At 40.6% G+C, this 20,162-nt stretch overlaps 1 protein-coding gene across 1 annotated transcript in view; it reads left to right on the plus strand.

Annotated features, from left to right (window-relative positions):
- The window catches only part of TNFRSF11A (TNF receptor superfamily member 11a), a 136,524-nt gene that overhangs the window by 99,792 nt on the left and 16,570 nt on the right, over positions 1-20,162 (plus strand). The window contains exons 3-7 of the mRNA XM_077492059.1: positions 1,209-1,334; positions 6,769-6,912; positions 13,027-13,120; positions 17,653-17,732; positions 18,073-18,174. Of these exons, the coding sequence (XP_077348185.1) occupies positions 1,209-1,334; positions 6,769-6,912; positions 13,027-13,120; positions 17,653-17,732; positions 18,073-18,174 (546 nt within the window). The remainder of the gene's footprint in view (positions 1-1,208; positions 1,335-6,768; positions 6,913-13,026; positions 13,121-17,652; positions 17,733-18,072; positions 18,175-20,162) is intronic.

Here is a 20,162-nt window from a genome sequence, read left to right on the forward strand (position 1 = left end):
TTACAAGGGATATTTACATTCCTTGTAACAGGAATAAAAATGATAAAAAAATAAAAATAAAGGGAGAGTATAACAATAAAAAAAAAAAATTTAATTGCCCCATCCCTCTGTGCTCACGCACAGAAGTCAACGCATCCACAAGTCGTGCCCGCATATGAAAAACGGTGTTCAAACCACACATGACCTCCGTGATCATTAGAGCGAGATCCATAGTTCTAGCACTAGACCTCCTTTGTAACTCTAAACGGGTAACCCGTAAAAAAGTGTTGCCTATGGATATTTTTAAGTACCGTAGTTTGTCGCCATTCCATGAGCGTGAGCAATTTTAAGGCATAACATGTTAGGTATCTATTTACTCGGCGTACCAGCATCTTTCTCATTATACAAAAAATTGGGGTAACTATTGTGGGTTTTTTTTATTCATTAAAGTGTATTTTTTCCAAAAAAACTAATTGGCTTTGATAGACCACTGCGCAAATATTCTCTAGGGTCTCTGCTAAAAAATATATACATATAATTTTCTAGCAAAAAATCCAAATGTAAACAAAAAGTTTCAGAAAAGGCCTGGTCAGCAAATGGATAGAGAGAGAATACGGTATCTTATCTTAGTATCTTATTTAACATACTTAATTAATGTCAACAAAATCATTCTTTAGATTAATTATTGTTAGAGATGATTCATATTTGCATTAATTTACAATATTTTGCACTAATTAAAAACAAGTGTATTTAGGTTTGATCACCACATATGTGACTGTACTGCATCATACAGTTGCTTCAGAGCCCTTAAAGCATTTTCTTTTTAATGTTATTTTGTTTTGTTTTATTTTATTTTAATCTTAATTTTATTGTAAAATTGTTATAAAAATAGACAAATATGCATACATTAATGGCATAATCATACCATCAGTCAATTTACAAATACATTATACAAGCTTACATAACAAAAACATATTTAATTTATCTACTTATAAAGCACAGAAGATTTGAGTATAGCTAGGACATGAAGCAAAACTCCATCTAGCCTGCATTTTAGTTCTTGACAGATAAAGGAATAATTTTAAATAAAGAGTATACATTTAAAATGATTTACTATATAATTCCATAGTACCATACACACTTTACTAATTACAGAATTGTGTGCAATTGTGAAACATTTATTTATTATGACTTGGACTGTACATAAGGAAATGTTTTTATTATTTCAGGAACATATATGACTAAAAGGTGCACCTTCAGTGGGGATACCGTTTGCAGCCCATGTGGCCCTAATGAATACACGAGTGTCTGGAATGATGATTTGAAATGTGCCCTTCATATGGTGTGTGATGCAGGTAAACTGCTGCTATATTGTGTTCTAGCCCCCCCCCCCCCCCCCCAAGTTCTTCTTTTCATTTCTATTTATTGTTCTTTAATTAAGCTCCTGACTATAAATAAGATTGATTGCTAATGCCTTAAAATAGCCTGTGTAAAAAAATATGCCTCGTTCTATTTGGTTAGTAAGTTTGCCTAAAGTAGAGATTTGACTGACCCACCTTGCATAGTTTGTACTTGCAATCATAATGAAAATCTGGTTTGTGTGTTGCGAGAGACTGCTGTACAAGAAAGAGCTGTCACATTACAAGAAGCTATTTACTGCTTGTACTGCATTTACTCTACATTTGCTGCTATTTTATGAGGGACTTTTAAAAACAAAAGCAGTTTAAGTATGCTAGACTAAAACGGCAAAGTGTGCTTGTGCCAAGACTATAGACATCAAAGTATCAACATATACTTAACAGGCAAAAAAGACCTTTAAAATAAGCTTTTCCTGACCTGTCTACCTGCATGTCTTGCAAAGTAATTCATCCTCAAAGATCTTCAAAGATCACAACAAAGACTCTATGTTGGGGTTGAAGCAGTATTCAACTCACCCCACCACCATCTTTCTTTTCCCTCGTACCTGTATTCCTGGGTTCTTTTTAAAACACATACACACCAGCACAGCTAATCGAACATTGTCCTGCCATGCAGCAGCGGGTGCCATTCAGCGGGTTCCATCTTGCCATCTTGGACCTATTCAGCTGGCTGGCTCTTCCGGGTGAAGGTACCAGCTCCAATTATGCACAGAGCTCGCCCCGTGGCCGCTCTGGGTGCCGATCCTGCAGCCTCCTTAGAGATGTAATGTAAGTTCTCAGGAGGATGCAGGACCAATGACACATTATTCTGGTCTAGGCTGGAATGTTGATGCGGGGCAGGGCCACAAATAAAAAATGTAAGAAAAAAAATTCCTGCATTTCTGCTAGGGGGGTATGTGTGTGTGGGGGGGGGGGAGGGGACTAACTCCCTTTTGGGAATTAAATTCTGCTTTAAGTGCTGATTTACACCATAAATCACATGGGAATCCATGCCATGCAAGCTGTGCTGTGCGTTTCTGTGAGATTCACATGCTATCTGGGTGTAGTTCATTTGAATAGCCTGAAATTGTGAAATTGTGAGTTATTGGCTCAAACCGATGTCAATCAAAGCCAGAGCAGGGGGGCAAGTCCCACTGTCTGCATCAATTAATGCAGACAGCGAGACTCAGAGTGAGTCTGCTCGAGTGCCCCTAAAGGAACCAGCTTCCTATGGGCCACTAGCCAGGGAGGGGGAGTAAAGAAGGCCAGCAGGGGACCCAAGGGACCCAAGAAGAAGAGGTTTCCATTACACAGAGTGGGTAAGTATAGAATTATATTTGTTTTTGTTTTTTTTCCATTTACAAACACTTTAATGGTCTGATTTTTCAGAGTTCTGGAGCATGTAAAGGGTTAAAAGCAGAGTATTGGAGAATGTAAAGGGTTAAAAGCAAGAATGTAAAGCAGGAAAGGATTAAATATATTTATGGCCAATAGTGTTTTTTTTTTTCTTTTTTGTTCCTGTCTTTTTTGGGGGAAATTTTCTTTTACTTCCTGTCTTGAGACAAAACAGAAAATGAGAGCTAGTCCCTCCAAAGAAAGCATAAGCCTTTGTTGCACAGCTTGCTCTGAAAATGGGTGTCCCCACTGGAAGATTTATTCTCTTCCTGTTCCACTGACAATTCAAAATGTATTTTCTCTCACTTCCAATCCCAGTGGCTATCGTCATCAGGGCAATTATAGAGGGGTGGATCTTCCAAGCAGGAACACAGACAGCAATAAAAACACGACCAGGTTTTTAAATTCTTCCACAATCTATCCAAAACGAAAGAAAAAAAAAAGATTTTGATAGATATATTTTATGGCTTTTTTAATTTTAAAGGATTTACTAGCATGATAAATTATACATTTTTTCTGTTTTATTAAAATATGTAGATCACCAGTATTTATTTTTAGAAAAAATGTTTTATAACTATTTTCTAGGCATTCTTTAATATGTTAATTCCAACAAAGAAATGTAATTTGTGTTTGAAAATGTTTCTATGTAGTATTGTTCATTCCTATGTTTTCTAGTCTAATCTGGAAAAAAAAAAATGAAGTAAAATGGTTTTATTTTCTTTTAAAAAGAAACCCTGTTAATGTTGGGAGAAACACTTTTAGTAAAATCTTAGTTTAAAATGGTATTGCTAAGAAACAGGCAACCACGACACCGACTGAATTCTAAATGGGGGTTAACAGAATAATAAGGGGAAGGTCACCTCTGTTTCATTATTATTACTTTCATTTAACAAGCATCCAAAATGACTGAAGTTTCTTAGAAAACGTAATTACAGAACACTTACATTTGTAGTAGAGGGGGACTGCCAGAGAGACACAAATTTGCCTTTAAATGGGGAAACCTCATGAGGCAATTCTTCTCTGATTATGAATTGTGGAAGTAGTTTATATTTACACATAAACTCTCAATGTCCTTGTTTTTTTCAAGAAAAAAAAATATATAAAATTAAATTCTTATTGTGTATGGAAAATCCACAGTAGAGGGGCACTGCAGTATAGGGGGGACTGTTAGAGGAAGACACCAATTTGTTTATACATGGAAAACCCTCCTAAGGCAAATCTTTTCTGATGATGAATGGTGGAAGTAGTTTATATTTACACATAAACTCTCAATGTTCTTGTTTTTCCAAGGAAAGAGTATTAAACTAAATTCTTATTGTATAGAAAACCCACAAAATGTATCCGGCGAGGGCTCTGGAAACAGCAGGCAGTTATCTCCATAGCTGGTGGATGCTGAAAAAAAATCTCCTTTTATTAAAAAATAAAAAATATACAACACGATCATCTGCAATAGCAGACCCACTGCCCCATATTGTACCATTGAATCGTATGACATTCTTAACCAATGAGTTTAAAGTTCAGGAATGGTTCTCATAAATGAAGGGCCGCCACAGGTCCAAGTAATTTATAGACACATTGCAATAACAAAATTAGACTGCCCATACTAATCGTACTGTTTGATATATGTAACATCCCCCGTGCCCATGGAAGCACAGTGGTAACTTCCAGAACAGGATGGGCTGACATTTCATGTACAAACAAAAAGTTTCAAAACTCCTGGAAGCGGGGGCTAGAGAGAGACACCAGTACAGAAAAAGCCTTTAAGTCAAATCTCTAAAGCAGCCTTTCTCAACCTTTTCAACACAGTGGAACCCTTTAAATAGTTCTCTGGTCTCGGGGGAACCCCTGCTAAAAATTAGAAATCTATAACTCATGATATTTTAGTGTGATGGTCAGTGGGAAGAATGGTCCTTACACTTGTGGTCATTGGAAAAATTACCTCCTTACAGATAGATAAAAAGATCAATGGTGTGAGTGGGAACTTATCTGAGAGGCACAAATTGCCCAATGCTAAAGGAACCCCTAGCAACCTCTGGAGGAACCCTGGTTGAGAATCACTGCTCTAAAGCCTTGGTTCTAAAGGTTAAAAAATGTCTCTTTAAAATAATAAACACATCATACTTACCTGCTCTGTGTAATGATTTTTCATAGAGCAGCCCCTGATCTTCCTCTTCTCAGATTCTCCACCGACACTTCTGGCTCCTCCCCCTTACCGAAAGCCCCAGAACAAGCGGCTTGCTCTAGGGGCATTCATGCATGCTTGCTCCTGAGCTGCCTTTGTGTGTCTATGGGACACATAGAGTGTGACTCAGTCTCGTCTCCTGCTCCCATCTCACTGGATGCTGTCTCCCACTGATGTGTCTCAGCCAATAGGACAGCAGAGAACCAAGAGAGCCACTGCTCTCCTGCACATGACTGAATTGGGGCAGAGCTGCCCACTGATTTCAGCAATCTGTATTTTCTTAATAGAAACCGTCCCCATTATTAACCAAATATTTCCAGTAGGAGCAGCAGTTGTCTTGATGATCTTATCTTGATGCTTTCTGAGGCTCTCCACAATTTCCTCACCCAGGACCTCATGTGGCAGAGTAACCTCTCCTGGCAGAGTAATGATATAAACCGGGCAGGGCTACAACCCTGTAGGTTTAATCATATGAAGTGAATCCATGTATCAATGCCCCACTCTTAGCCTCTGCCAGCCAGGGGATGCAGGAGATCTTTGCCAGTCAACTTATACAAATCAATTAAAGGAGCCAGCAACTCGATGGTCTGCAGACCTTTCTATTTACCAATATTAGCAATACAGTGGTAAAAACCCCAGGAACAAACAGTTTTGCGTTTCAGCTTTGAGGAGTCTTACTGGTATGAGTAAGGCCCCTTGAGGCTGAAACGCATCAACATTTGTTCTTGGAATTTTTACCCCTGTATTGCTAATATTAAATAAAGAGAAAGGATTGCAGATCATCGAGTTGTTGGCTTCTTTAATTGGCTTGTATATGTTGGCTGGAAGAGATCTCCTGCGTCCTTTGGATTTGCATTGCAATTCTTAAGAGTCACTTGAAAAAGGCATACAAAGTTTATAAAAATGCATCTCGTGGATTCCGGCCAAAGCACCTTCTTATGACTCTTTTGTGCAACGGAGTCACTGCACTAGGGAGATCATACTTTTCAACATAGATCTTCAGCACCAAATGAAATCCAGTATTGTTCATCAACCACTTCCCACCGACAGTTTGAGAAATTAGAAAAATGTGGAGGCTGCCTTTGCTTTTCCTTTTCAAAATGCTAGTTGCTTGGCTGACATGCTGCCCCTCTAGCTGCTGGAACTGATCAGAACAAGCATGAATATTAGGTCAGTAATTTGGAAAATACTGAATCCAATGGGTCAGCATATTAGCCAGCCAACTATCATATTTTATCATGGCAGGTTTTCTTTAGTGCAGTGGTATAGAAGAGAGCTGTATATAAATATACTTTACTAGTGAAAAATTAATGGTTAGTTCAGAATGATAAAAGACAGAAAGCCAACCTAATTTTTCAATGCCATTTCTTTTCTTCACATTGCCAACATCTGGATTCCATATGTAAAATCAGTATGTTTAATGCAAATGATCTGTACTGGAATTTGTACATAGCAAAACACAATATGGTTAACACAAAAGCCACTCTGTTATCTCTAAAATGTTACATTGTTAGAATTGAAGGAAACCTGTAGTGAGCAAGTATGGAGAATGTGATTAGTTACCTCTTCTTCTGGAAATACTAGTTCTGAATTCCCCTTTGAATATCCTGATCAACATTTTTGTTTCATCTCTCTTTTAAAATATCGAAGGCACAGACAGTCAGGCTCCTAGCATTTTTTCAAGGAGGTAAGCAATAATAGCCTCTGTATTTTGCTATGTATAAGTTTTGCTTAATCCTTTGTAGGCTGTACAATAAATCCAGCCTGGTCTGCAGGCCTTCATAAAATGTGTCCCTATATGTTTGCTTCTTATAGGAAAAGCCCTGCACGTGCTTCACAATGGGAACAGCACTTATCCTCGAGAATGTGTATGCATTGACGGACACCATTTTTATACCAATGAAGAAATATGCATGGAAAACACAAACTGTCCTCCTGGATTTGGAGTACAGATCCCAGGTAATTATTTATTAACTCTCCAGCCAGACTATGAAACGGCCCTTTAGATCTGATTGTATAGATTGTAGAGAGCCTAAGAGAGCCCAAAAGCCTGAGGACAAATTCACATTTGGAGCCCCCTTATAATTATGCAGACTTTAACTGGTCCATTTCTGACTTTATGCACCTGTACAATAAACATGAATACCGTATATACTCGAGTATAGGCCGACCCGAATATAAGCCGAGGCCCCCAATTTACCCCCAAAAAAACTGGCAAACTTATTGACTCGTGTATAAGCCGAGGGTGAGACATGCCTGTCCATCCCTGTGTGTGTGTCCGTCCATCCCTGTGTGTCCGTCCATCCCTGTGTGTCCGTCCATCCCTGTGTGTCCGTCCATCCATCCCTGTGTGTGTCCATCCATCCATCCATCCCTGTGTGTGTGTGTCTCCATCCATCCATCCATCCATCCCTGTGTGTGTGTGTCTCCATCCATCCATCCATCCCTGTGTGTGTGTGTATCCATCCGTGTGTGTGTGTGTGTGTGTGTGTGTGTGTGTGTGTGTGTGTGTGTGTGTGTGTGTGTCCAGCCTACCTGTGTCCCGAGCCTTTGTCCCGAGCCTCCGTCCCGTGCCTTGCCTCCTTGCCTCCGTGCCTTGCCGCCGTGCCTTGCCTCCGTCCCGTCCCGTCCCGTCCCGTGCCGTGCCTTGCCTTGCCTCCGTCCCGTGCCCTCTTCGTCGGCGCCTCGGCGGCCATTGTAAAATTCAAAAGCTGCGCCGCCGCCTTCGCCTGTGATAGGCGGAACACTGAATTTCCCAGCAGCCTGTGTTCCGCCTATCACGTACATCGTATCATCCTCGTCCGTAGTACGAGGATGATACGATGTCCGTGATAGGCGGAACACAGGCTGCTGGGAAATTCAGTGTTTCGCCTATCACAGGCGAAGGCGGAGCCGGAGGCGCGGCTTTTGAATTATAGAATGGCCGCTGTCTGTCTGCTCGACACGCTGATCGAGCGGGCAGACAGCGATGACTCGAGTATAAGCCGAGGGGGGCACTTTCAGCCTCAAAAAAGAGGCTGAAAATCTCGGCTTATACGGTATATATATTTTTTTTTCTTTCCAAATGTTTATTGAAAATATCAAGAGAAATCAACAAAGCAAGTAACAGGAATAGAATGTACCAAATACAAAATAAGTAGTTCGGTCACGATGAATATAGTAGGGATTGAATCCCCTATCTCATTACAATAATAGTAAATAACTTGACTATACTTAGAGTTATGAATGGTCAAAAAGTCAGGAGAACGCAATGGTAAAAACAGTAGGCCAACAAAGTACCGAGAAACTTGATGTTCATACTCTTTTGGTCTCCTCCTAGAAAGGAAGAGAGATTACTGTAACACTTAGCAGAGTTGTATGTGTCAATTACCATGAACCCAGGAAATAGCTAAGGGGAGAGGCAAAAGCTAAAGTTTAGGAAATTAGCGCTGAATATTCCGGTGAATTTCGGAAGTGATGCCAACATGCCCATACTTTCCAATAGCCAAGTGGAGTATCTCTTGTTTGATGTATGAGTTCTTCCATCTCAGCCACTTTGGAGATATGTTGGAACCAGTCTGTAATGGAGGGAGGGGCAATGGATTTCCAAAGGACCGGGATGCACATTTTTGCTGCATTAACAAGATGTTGGGCTAGGGACCGTTGGTATGTTGCTCTTGAAATAGGGGTATGATGGAGAAGTAGTTGTGCTGGGGAAAATTCTATGGGGAGAGTGGTAATTTTGCATGTAAGGCGGTGGACCTCTGACCAGAATGGTTGAATTCGGGGGCAGGACCACCAGATGTGCAGGAGGGTTCCCTCGTCCTGGGAGCACCTCCAGCATGTAGAGGGTGTGTTAGGGTCAAATTTGTGCAGTTGTGATGGGGTTTTATACCATTTTGTGGCGAGTTTGAAACCATTTTCTTGAACTGACACGTTTATAGATCCCTTGTGTATATGGGAAAAAATGGTTTCCCACTCACTGTCCGTCAAGGGCAAGGCTAGATCTGATTCCCATCTGCGAGAGGATTTAGTAGACTTGGGATTACATTCCGAAAAGAAGATGGTGTATATTTTGGATATAAGGTGTCTTTGTGGTTCAGTCATGTCACAGAGAGATTCAAAAGGAGTGAGTGTTCTGGAAAAATCCTGCTGTTGCTGATGAAAGGTTAAGAAGTGCCTTATTTGGAAGTACACCCACTGTGGAATAGGATGTCTGGGGTCACTACTTGGAACGCCCGAAAGCGGTAAAAGATGTCCATTGGCAAAAAAATTACGGGTAAGTATATTTGGGTGAGGCCATATGTTTTTGAGGAAAGTATCGGATTGGCCAGTTCAGAAGTCTGGGTTATGTCTGATGGGGGTCAGGGGACTGCGGTGGGAGGAGACATGATGTGTTTGGCATGCTGATCTAAACACTTGTAAGGTAGGAGCTACTAACGGGTATTGTTTACAGATCTGGGGGATGTGTTTCTGGTCTAACCAGGGTAAGTGTCTTGTAGGAACTAGGGAAAGTGTATTTTCCAGTTGTACCCATGCTTTCGTAGAGGCATGTATTTTCCAATCCACTATTCTGGACAGATGGCAAGCCCAATAATATTTCTTAATATCTGGGAGGCCAATTCCTTCTTTCGCTTTAGGTAGAGTTAGTCTATCGTTGCTAAGTCTAGGTCTTTTACCATTCCATAAGAAATTTGTGCAGATAGACTTATAGGAATTGAAAAAGGCCGCTGGAAGCTTTATGGGAATCGTTTGTAGCAAGTAAAGAAGTCTGGGTAAGATATTCATTTTAACAATCGAAGCCCTGCCAAACCACGAGAAAATCCCCGTGGACCAGTTTTTAAGATCATTTTGGATGTTCAGAAGTAGAGGAAGGTAATTGCATGAATATAGGTCATTGATATTAGAGGGTAGCTTTATGCCTAAGTACGTGATTGTCGAGTTGCTCCATTTAAAAGGGAAATTTATTTGGCATTGTTCTACTGCGTTTTTACTGAGTGAAATATTGAGAGCTTCGGATTTATTAAAATTGATTTGTAAATTAGAGATGTATTTAAATGTGTCTAGATCCTTGAGGAGGTTGGGTATTGTAATGTGCGGTTCTGTAAGGAATAATCTTTTTTTTTTTTTTTTTAACATGAATATATTTTTAGTTAGTTCACCTATTATAAGCCTACTGTAGAGGCAAACAGCAAATACAAAGTGAGCAAAGTGATGTGAAGGAAGGAGAAATGCTGGTTTATTCTGTACAGAATGTAATGTTAGCACACTATTGCTACACATGGTATCAGTTACAGTGAAATTTAGACCTAGGAAGTCTTCAAGTTTAGGGGTCCTCAACGTAGAAATTAGATTATATGACAAATAAACAAAAGTGAATTAAAATGAATAATAAAAGATATATTTGTTCTAAAAAAGTGAGATCCCAAAAAAAGACACTTGTCTGATTTGTTTTTTCTTAATTTTATTGACTGTAAAATTGTACAGGTAATTGGAACTGGCAAGTCATACATCAGTTATGCATCACACAGCAATGTTTGAAAAAGTCTTTCTTCCTGCACTTAGCATCTGCAAAATCCTTAACTTAAGCTGGCCATAGATGAAACAAATCTCGACCAGTTCAGTGGGGACAGTCCTAGATTCAATCCATCTATAGGCAGGCAGTAGGGATGGGCCAAACACCCCCCCCCCCCCAGTTCGGTTCACACCAGAGCACCTCGAACAGGCAGAAAGTTCTAGCGAACATGTGAACCCTATTAAAGTCTATGGGACATGAACATAAAAAATCAAAAGTCCTCATTTTAAAGGCTTATATGCAAGTAATTTCCGTAAAGTGTATGAGGACCGGGGTACTGCCCTGGGGGACATACAAAAATGCAAAAAAAGTTTTTAAAATGATCATTATTAAAGGAGCAGTGATTTTTATAATGCTGAAAGTTAAACAATAAAAATAAAATATCACTTTAAATATCCTAGGGGGGTCCCCTTGGTGTGCCTGTGAAGTGGCGCATCTGTACAATGTATAGAACATGCCACAGCAATAATGAAATTTCTAAAGGAAAAAATTTAATTTCAACTTGCTTGCGGCTGTAACATATTGCTGGCTCCTGGCAATATAGATGAAAAAAATGGCGTGGTGTCAAAACATATAAAAAAAAAATCCATACCCCCTATGTGAATGGGTATCAGGTACATTGTACCCCTACCCATTCACCAAAAAAAGTGTCAAAAAGTAAAAACCACAAGAGACAGTTTTTGACAATTCCTTTATTTAAAAAAAAAAAAATATATATATATATATATATATATATATATATATATATATATATATATATATATATATATATGTCATTTTTCTTGTCTCTTTGCTTTAACAGCTGTTATATAAGCAAGGATGGGGCCATCTGGTAATGTAACCAAGTGACCCTGCCCCTTCTGACGTCACATGGGTTGTCGGGAAGAGGCCCTTGTCCCCATCAAAACCCCCCCCCCCCCCCGTTCCTGGCCTGCCAGGCTGCATGCTCGGATAAGGGTCTGGTGCGGATTTTGGGGGGGGGGGGGGGGCATGTGTTTTTTTTCGTAATTCTGTCATACTCTATATAGTTTATATACTGTGCACTGTGTTATATACACTACGCTGACTGCACTATGTGCTCTGCACTGCGTTATATACACTATATTGACTGCACTATATACTCTGCACTGCTTTATATATTCTACACTGACTGCACGCTCAATCCACTAAATAACCTGTCTAATCTCTCTTCATTCATAACACTATACACAGCCACCATGTAAGGAGCCTTATATAGTGTGAGGCGTGGATTTAGCCCCTGAGCCATGATTGACCCAAGGCACCCTGCCTTTGGCCAATCAAGGCTCTCACATCACGCTGTGATCGGCCAAAGCATACCTTAAGATGAAGCCCTCCAGCAGTGCGCTGTCACTGCTGACAGGGCTTCAATCTTCGCCCTGTCTTCTTTCCGGATTCGAGAGCTTGGGCCGCTTGAATGGCAGAGCCATGATGACGTCACTCCCATACATGCTCATGGGAATCATGACCCTGGAACAGAGCTCTGATGGCATGCTGACTTTTCAGAGCGTGTGCGTCTGTGATAGCACTGGCTGCAGACACAGTGAATATCTCCTCAAGGGTGTATGTTTCCTTGTACCTACAGGTAAGCTTCATTATAAGCTTACCTGTATCTGTGTGTCCAAGGAAGGATTACTACCATTTTAATAAAAACGACACTTCCTTAAAGCGGGAGTCCACCGGGACTCCGTGTTTTTTTTTTTTTTTTAAAGCCAGCAGCTACAAATACTGCAGCTGCTGACTTTTAAAATAGTGACACTTACCTGTCCAGTGCGCCCGCGATGTCGGCACCCGAAGCCGATCACTAGATCGTCTGTAAGGTGCTGCCGCCGCCATCTTGGGTATGGGAATCAGGAAATGGAGCCTTTCGGCTTCATTTCCCGGTTCCCTACTGCGCATGCGCGAATCGCGCTACGCAATAAGGACGGTCCCCGCTGCCTCTGGGATCTGTGTGTTTCCCAGCAGGCAGCGGGGCACTTGCGGAAAGGGGCAGGCACTTGCGGAAAGGGGCGTAATCTATGCCCCTTTCCGCAGAGAGCTATCCCGGAAGTGGGTGCAGAATACCTGTACTGTACAGGTATCTGCACCCCCCTCCCCCCTGAAAGGTGCCAATTGTGGCGCCGGAGGGGGGGAGGGTTCCGATGAGCGGAGGTCCACTTTAGGGTGGACCTCCGCTTTAAGTCATTATGCAGCCTAATGCATCAGAAAATGGTTTAAAGTTCTCTTTCGCTGGAATAAGATTATATAAATTGCAATTATTATTAGAATATTAAGTACTAAAGTGCTTCTTCTTTCTGGAATAAAGTTGATGTGACCCTAAGCAGACATAATATTGACCCTTGAAGATTAATTTCATTCAATTTGACCCACAATCTTATTTGCGCCTACTATTGAGTAAGCTGGTTGACTTGAGACACTCATCTGTTTCATAGCAGCTGTCCTTATTACATATTCAGTCTTCCAAATCTGTATTTGACAGACTGCTTATTTTTTTCCCATAGTTCAGCGGAATAAAAATACTGTATGCATACAATGCCAAGAGGGATATTTTTCCAACACGTCCTCAACAACAGAGCAATGCCATCCGTGGACAAAGTAAGTCATCATTCATTAAATATAAAAGATCAGAAAGGTTTTAAGGATAAAAATAAATCTGTGGCCAACTTTTTGTTTGTATTAGTCAGGACGTAAATTGCCAGTGTTAGTCTGCTATTGATTGTGTAGCTGTCAGTGTTTCATAAACTGGTCTCAGTTGTCAAGCACCATTTACCACTTTTGCATTTTCGGAGTGCCACCTTTTCAACTAGATCCTCCTTTTTCAACCTTTTCAACACAGAGGAACCCTTGTAATAACTTTCCAGTCTTTGGAACCCCCGCTAAAAATTACTATATCTACAAGTCATGATACATTAGTGTGATGGTCATTGGGAAGTACTTACACTTGTGGTCATGGGAAAGAGTTACCCCCTTACAGATTGCTAAAAAGATCAATGGTGTCAGCGGGAACTTATCTGAAAATCAAATATTGTCCATTGCTCAAGAAACCCCTAGTAGCCTCTGGAGGAACCCTAGGGTTCCATGAAATCCTGGTTGAGAAACCCTGCACTAGATACTACATGTCTTACCCAGCTAAACTGGCAGTCAGCAATTTTCGAAGCACTCCTTCGTGTAAAGGAAAGGGCACACTTGCTATATGCAAATGTAACCAAGTGCAACAAGAGTATTAACTTTTTTATAAAGTTTGGCAACATGATTGTTTTCTTTTGGCCATAAACTATCACTTAAATATATAGGATTGTCAAGGAAAGTTGTAGTGTTGAAGTGCAATCTACTGATGAAAATTACTGATGAAGTAAAAATTTAGATTTGCAAAAACATTTGTGAAGAAAGAACAGCACAAATGTAGCAAAAGTGCAAGCATTGCTATTTTTATGACACTCTTTCTTGGAACTTCTCTCAATTTAAAATAATGGAGTATGCCAGGTTTGTGTTGGCTTTCATTTTCAATAAAAGTTTTGAAAAATAAAAAGGGAAAAATCTTTGGGTATGTTCTTACCAGTCCTGTTGCGTTGCGCTGGTCAGCATAGCTCAATGCAAGAATGAGGATATTTGCTTTATGTCCTAAGGCTTCTGTGGTGTGCAACATGTTCTATTTTTGCACAGCATGTTTTGATGTGCTGCAACCTGCTAGAATTGGCTGCAATGCATCGATTAACACAGAAGTACAAAGGAATGAAAAATAAAACTAGCACTGCAACTTATAACAAAGCAGTGCATGGCAGCACCCACACATTATGCACACAATAATGCACACTGTGGTGTGAACAAGGACTTTGAGAGAACATTTCTTGCCATGGAGTTCTTTTAATATGACTGAGTCTTATTCTCACCCAAGAGTATGTGAGAGCAGGAAGTAAAGAGGTGACCTCTGATTACTGACATTCCTCCAAAATGTCAAGCTCACAAAAATAAAACTATATAAAGGGCCAAATTAAATATTTCAGAAGTATGCTTGCATAAGGCAATGAAAAGTAACTGGTTTACCTAATAGCTACCCTCCCCTGCAAATACATCTGCCATGATTGAAGAGAAGTTTCTGTTACTTCCAAGTATTAGGGGCATGTGACTCACCCTCTACCTCCATGTGATAGCATCATTGCTTGGTGACTGGCCTTATGCCGTTTAGAGCTTATGCTGAGCTTTCTTTGTTCGCTCCTGACAGCCAAATGGAATAGCATGGGAGGAAAAGAAAGGTAAGTATATGCTTCTGGGGAGGGTGACAGTTAGGTGAACTTGCCTTGAACAACACATTAAGCCCTGTTGTTAGAGGAGTAACTTGAAGTTTGTGAGCTCCGATGCAAAAGTTGATCTGGGCTCTCCCATGACTACCTGCGAAGATTCACAGACAAACCCACCACTTTTACCTGCCAGCTTAGAGCGTGGCCTGCCTGCCCCCACCTTGTGTACATGTGTGCAGTCAAGCAGGGTGGGGCGTGAGGGGCTGTACTGGGCTGAGTGGGGGGGCTGAGCAGAGAGTAACCGCCGAGGGAAAGGGCTTGTCTCATCAAACTTTGTAGGTAAAACCAGAAACTCAGAGGGCCCGGCCCCTCTGAGTTACCTATGCAGGGTGACACGGAAAGCCTTTTCCTCAGAGACACTGTAAAACAGGGGTAGACAACCTCTGAGAGATGGCGATCTACCTGAATACTGTGAAAGAGATCAGAGATCACCAGGGTTCAGACCCCTTTTTTATTTTTTTGGAAATAACTAGCAATAACTAACTAAATCGTAAGGACATTTTAAAAATATATAATAATATAATTGTCACTGTAAAAATATAAACTTAGCCTACCTTTAAATTGGACAGTGTCAGTGGAGCAGTGGATAGTGTCAGTAGTGCAATGGATGGTGTCAGTAGGGCAGTGGTTAATGTAGTAGGGCAGTTGACAGTGTAAGTCAGTAAAGCAGTGGACAGTGTCAACAGTTTTGGATTTTTATTATTATAATTTTTTACAATTTTAAGTTATTTGTTATTTTTTACTATTTTTTTTTTTAGCATCCTATTGGGGGAGGGGGGGGGGCTTTGGTGAAATGTTAGGGGTCTAAACAGACTCGTGATGTCTCACTTTTGAGGCAGAGAAAGTAGATTGAAGACATAGTCTACTACAGTTTACTATGCTTCAGTTATGAATGAACACAGTGAGTGATCTAAATGCTGGAAGAAGGGAGAGCAGGAGAAGCTGTCTTTTTCAGTTGCTGTAAGAAGAATGGGGGATTGGTTGCAGTAAATGCTGCCTCCAATTCTGCTCAGGTTTCGTAAAATCTAATGTGCCAGGGAGACCACATGGGACCTCTGTAGCTACACCCATGCCTGTTGTGATTAATTTTAAAGATTTTTGAGAGAAGCCCTCATTACAGCCTGTGCCTAGGACACAGTGTGCCCCCCATGGACAAGGAAACCTTTCCAAAGATAAGTACTTACACCTACCAAGATGCCCTTTTTTGCAGTAATATTGTATACACATTAGTGGATAATGCAGGTTTACCTCAAAGGAAAAGCCGCCCAATTATGACATTTCTGTATTAGATTGAATGCACTGAATAAGTGTCTTTTGACTTAGCTAAATCTTAACTGAAAAAAGTAATGCCCAATAAATGCTCCGCACTACATATACAGTATATTATTTGCAAGCCATATATTTTAGCTCTCACTAAAAGCCCTTATTAGACCTTATTAATCCAGGCCACACGTGTTTGGCTCCCGTTTTAGATAATTTGGGAAAAAGTTAGACCTGCGGTAGGCAACCTTTGAGAGGTGGAGCTATACCTGGACAACATGGAAGAGATCAAAGATTACAGGGATGCAGTGTCCTTTTAAAAAAAAAAAATAACTAAAATGTTTTTTTAAAACTATCAAGCCCCCAATAATAAGACAGAATGAAGAACACATAGGGGTTTATTTACTAAAGCTGGCGAGTGAAAAGTCAGGCTTACTTCTGCATAGAAATCAATTAACTTCCAGGTTTTATTGCTGAAGCTTAATTGAACAAGCTGAACTTGGAAGCTGATTGGCTACCATGCACATTTGCACCATTTTATGAGTGCACAAGTTTTAGTAAATCTACCCTATAGTGTGTTACAGTATTGTCCTCTGCCCCCCTTCACAACACTCCCCCCACAGTAGTATTCTCTGCTCTCTTTACTTCACTCCTCAAAGTAGTTTCCTCTACCCCCTTTCACATTATCACCCCCCCCACCCCACAACACACACACACATACAGTAGTGCCCTTTGTCCCTCTGACCCTCTTCAAATATTCAACCACACAGTAGTGTCCTCTGTCCCCTTCACATCCCCCCACTGTAGTTTTCTCTGCCCCCAGTAGTGTCCTGTGCCCCCCCCCCCAAAGCATTGTCTTCTGTCCGCTTCCCTCACAATAATGTCCACTAACCCCAGTAGCAGTCCCCCTCCCCCCATAGAGTCCTTTGCCCCCTTCAAATCACCCACAGCAGTGTCCTAGCTCCAAGCTTTATTCTCCAACCTTACACAGATGTTCAGCAGAGTGGAGAACCAGGCAGCAGAGTTCTGGATGAAAAGTGGGAGCGGAGCTGCCAGAGTTAACTAATCATATTAACAAGCTGGTGATTGCTTGCTAGGACCTCCTGCATCCTAGAAACCAATTACCTGTCTTTAAATTGAATGGTTAACTGGGGCAGCTCCTTCTATCCAGAACCGTTCGGCCTCCCGTTCTCAGCTCTGCTGTGAGGATGAGAGTGGCGGAGACTGAGGGCAAGGATGGCAAAGCAGGGACGCGTTCGTGATCTCCCCATTACCTGCCGGCTGTTAACGGGTTGCCGACCCTGAGTTAGACCATCTATGAAGTTTTTACTCCTGTCTGTGACTGTATTAAGAAGATTTTCTTTCACTTCCGGTTGTTTCACTGGATCAGGAAGTGGTGAGAAACCTCCCCAGTGAAGGCACAGACAATAATAAAAACCAATTAGAGATACTCCTCCATTCTAAAGAAAGTTTTATCCAGAACAAATTCTCAAAATTAATATTATTGTATGCCGAGAATTATAATATTAGCAATCTTTATAGTAAAGCTTGTTTTTTGTAATTTTACAGCTGTTCTGAGTTCGGACTTCAAGAGATTGAACCTGGCACCAACATATCTGATGCTGTTTGTGATCATCTCAAAAATACTTGTAAGGGTGTGTCCTGTATTGATAAGAAAATGTACAAAGCATGTGTGTCATTGATTTAGAATTGTGAGATAATTTGTTTTTTATAGTGTTAAGTGTCATCCTTCCATCATAAAACGTTATTTAACGGTGAGCTTTGCATTCCCATATATTTGTATTACACATATGTTGTAGACTTTTATGTTACCCCCTTCACAGATACTGTATGTATAGAAACACAAATAAATGGAACACATTAATGGAGGCTCTACGTAGTTTATACACCACATCTATATGATTAAAGAAAAAATATAATCAAGTCTATTTTTAATAATAAACACCTTTGTTTCTCCTTATTTTACAGCGGTAGAGATGATCATTCTTATCTCTGTTCTCATTGTAACACTGGCTGTGTTTTTATTCATCTTTATTTTGTGTTGTATGACGAAATACAGTCCCTTGAAAGGTATGTATGCTTTCTTTAGAAAGTTAAAAGGTCAGCTATATATCAGGATTTACCATGGTAAACTTAAGTATCTATCGGCAAAACATTTTTTTTCTAATTTTGGATAGAGTAAGGGAGGGTTATCACTCCTGTCAGTTTTTTTTTTTGCCAATTGTGTCGAATTGGGGAGATTGACCTTCACTGCCTGTCCCATAGCCAAAACAGGAAGTGAGAGGAACTAGTGTCCCCATTGGAAGATTTTCCCTCTTACTTTTCTGGCAACAGCCCAAAATTTGGAATTTTCTCTAAGCCCTTGTACACACGGTCGGACATTCCGACAACCAAATCCGTCGGATTTTGTCCGAAACTGTTGCATACACACGGTCGGACAAAGTTGTTGGAAACAGAACGTGATGACGTTATTTCGTTACGACGGGACTACGTTCATGCCAGTAGCCAATAGCTTTGGTGTAGGAATTTGATCTGAGCAAGCGTGGCACTTTGTCCGATCGGAATTCTCTACACATGATCGGAGTATGTCCGATCGGAGCATTTTGTCGGAAAATTTTACCAACAAGTTGAAAAACTTGGTCCGTCGGATACTCCGACGGAAACAGTCCGATGGAGACCACACACGGTCGGAATAGCCGACAAAACGGTCCGATTGGACACATTCCGTCGGAATCTCCGACCATGTGTACAAGGGCTTACTTTCAACGATAATGGTAAACAGGACAAATCAAGAGGATAAATCTCTCTAATGGAGGCACAGACAGCAATAGAAATCCACCATTGGTTCTAATCCCTTTCCACTCTTTCAAAACGAAAAAAGACGTTTTGCCTTTAGCTATACTTTAAAGAAGAACTTCATCCAATGTTTTAATGGTCCAAACCTTGCTTGTAACAATATGTGAATTAGCTTACAGTATATGAAACTATATTTATACTGATGATGAAAAATAAATGTGTGGCATATAAATATGAAGTTAAAGCAACCTCTTTGCCACCACCACCTCTAGGCACATGCCTTCTATACCAAATGGTAAATTTGGCCCTAGCTGTCTGTATTACTGTTGGGGAGATTTCACACCACTTACTGTTCTGTTGTCTTCAAACTGATCTCTGTGTACCCTTTGGAACACCTTTGGATCCTACACCCAGGATTTACATAAAGCCTCAGCATCTGCCCAAGTTGTTATTAGGCCATGCCCTCTCCCAATGCCAAGCCACACGCCCAGTCATTCAGGTATCAAATGTGAGAGCTTCTACAGCACATTACTTAAGCATACCTCCCAACCTTTTGAGATGGGAACAAGGGACACCTATTATCAAAAGCATGTAGGCATAGGATACTCACCTGCCATACTCCCTTAAAGGAGAATTATACAAAAAAAAATGATTAGTTAAGCCCACAAGTGCTTTTTTTTACCACTACTGTTCCGTTATACTGGCTTTTGAAATTTACAAATGCAGCCATTTATAAATTGGATGAAAGGTTTACCACTGAAAAATATAAAAAGTGTATTTTATATACAACTATATAGATCAGACCAAAATGAGGGACAAATGAGGAGTATAGAAGGAGAGGGAGACTTTGTTTCAAATAAGGGGCAGTCCCTCAAAATCAGGGACAGTTGCGAGCTATGCTTAGACAACATTGAGGTCCCATGAGCAGCCTTAAACAACGTTGAGGTTCATGAGCAGCCTGGATCTATTCAAGGTGCTTCTTTAGGACACAGGTATCAGTTTGAATGGTGACATAGGTACTTAGAGAGTGTGCACTTCGGTATCAATGTTACCAAGGCAATTCAGGTCAGGTCAGGTTCTCTTTAAGCCAGTGGTTTTCAACTCCTGTCCTCAAGACCCACTAACAGGCGAGGTTTGCAATAGACATGTGCAGAGTAAAATATTTTGTTTCGGAATTTCGTTTTCGTCCGAAAACTTAATTTATTTAGTTACTCCCGAAATTCGTTTTTATTTATTTCGTTTTCGTTCAAAAATTGCATTCG

Source organism: Lithobates pipiens, unplaced genomic scaffold (genome assembly GCF_037356315.1).
Source record: "Lithobates pipiens isolate NorthernLeopardFrog02 unplaced genomic scaffold, aLitPip1_a1.2 Scaffold_19, whole genome shotgun sequence".
Taxonomy (NCBI): Eukaryota; Metazoa; Chordata; class Amphibia; order Anura; family Ranidae; genus Lithobates; species Lithobates pipiens.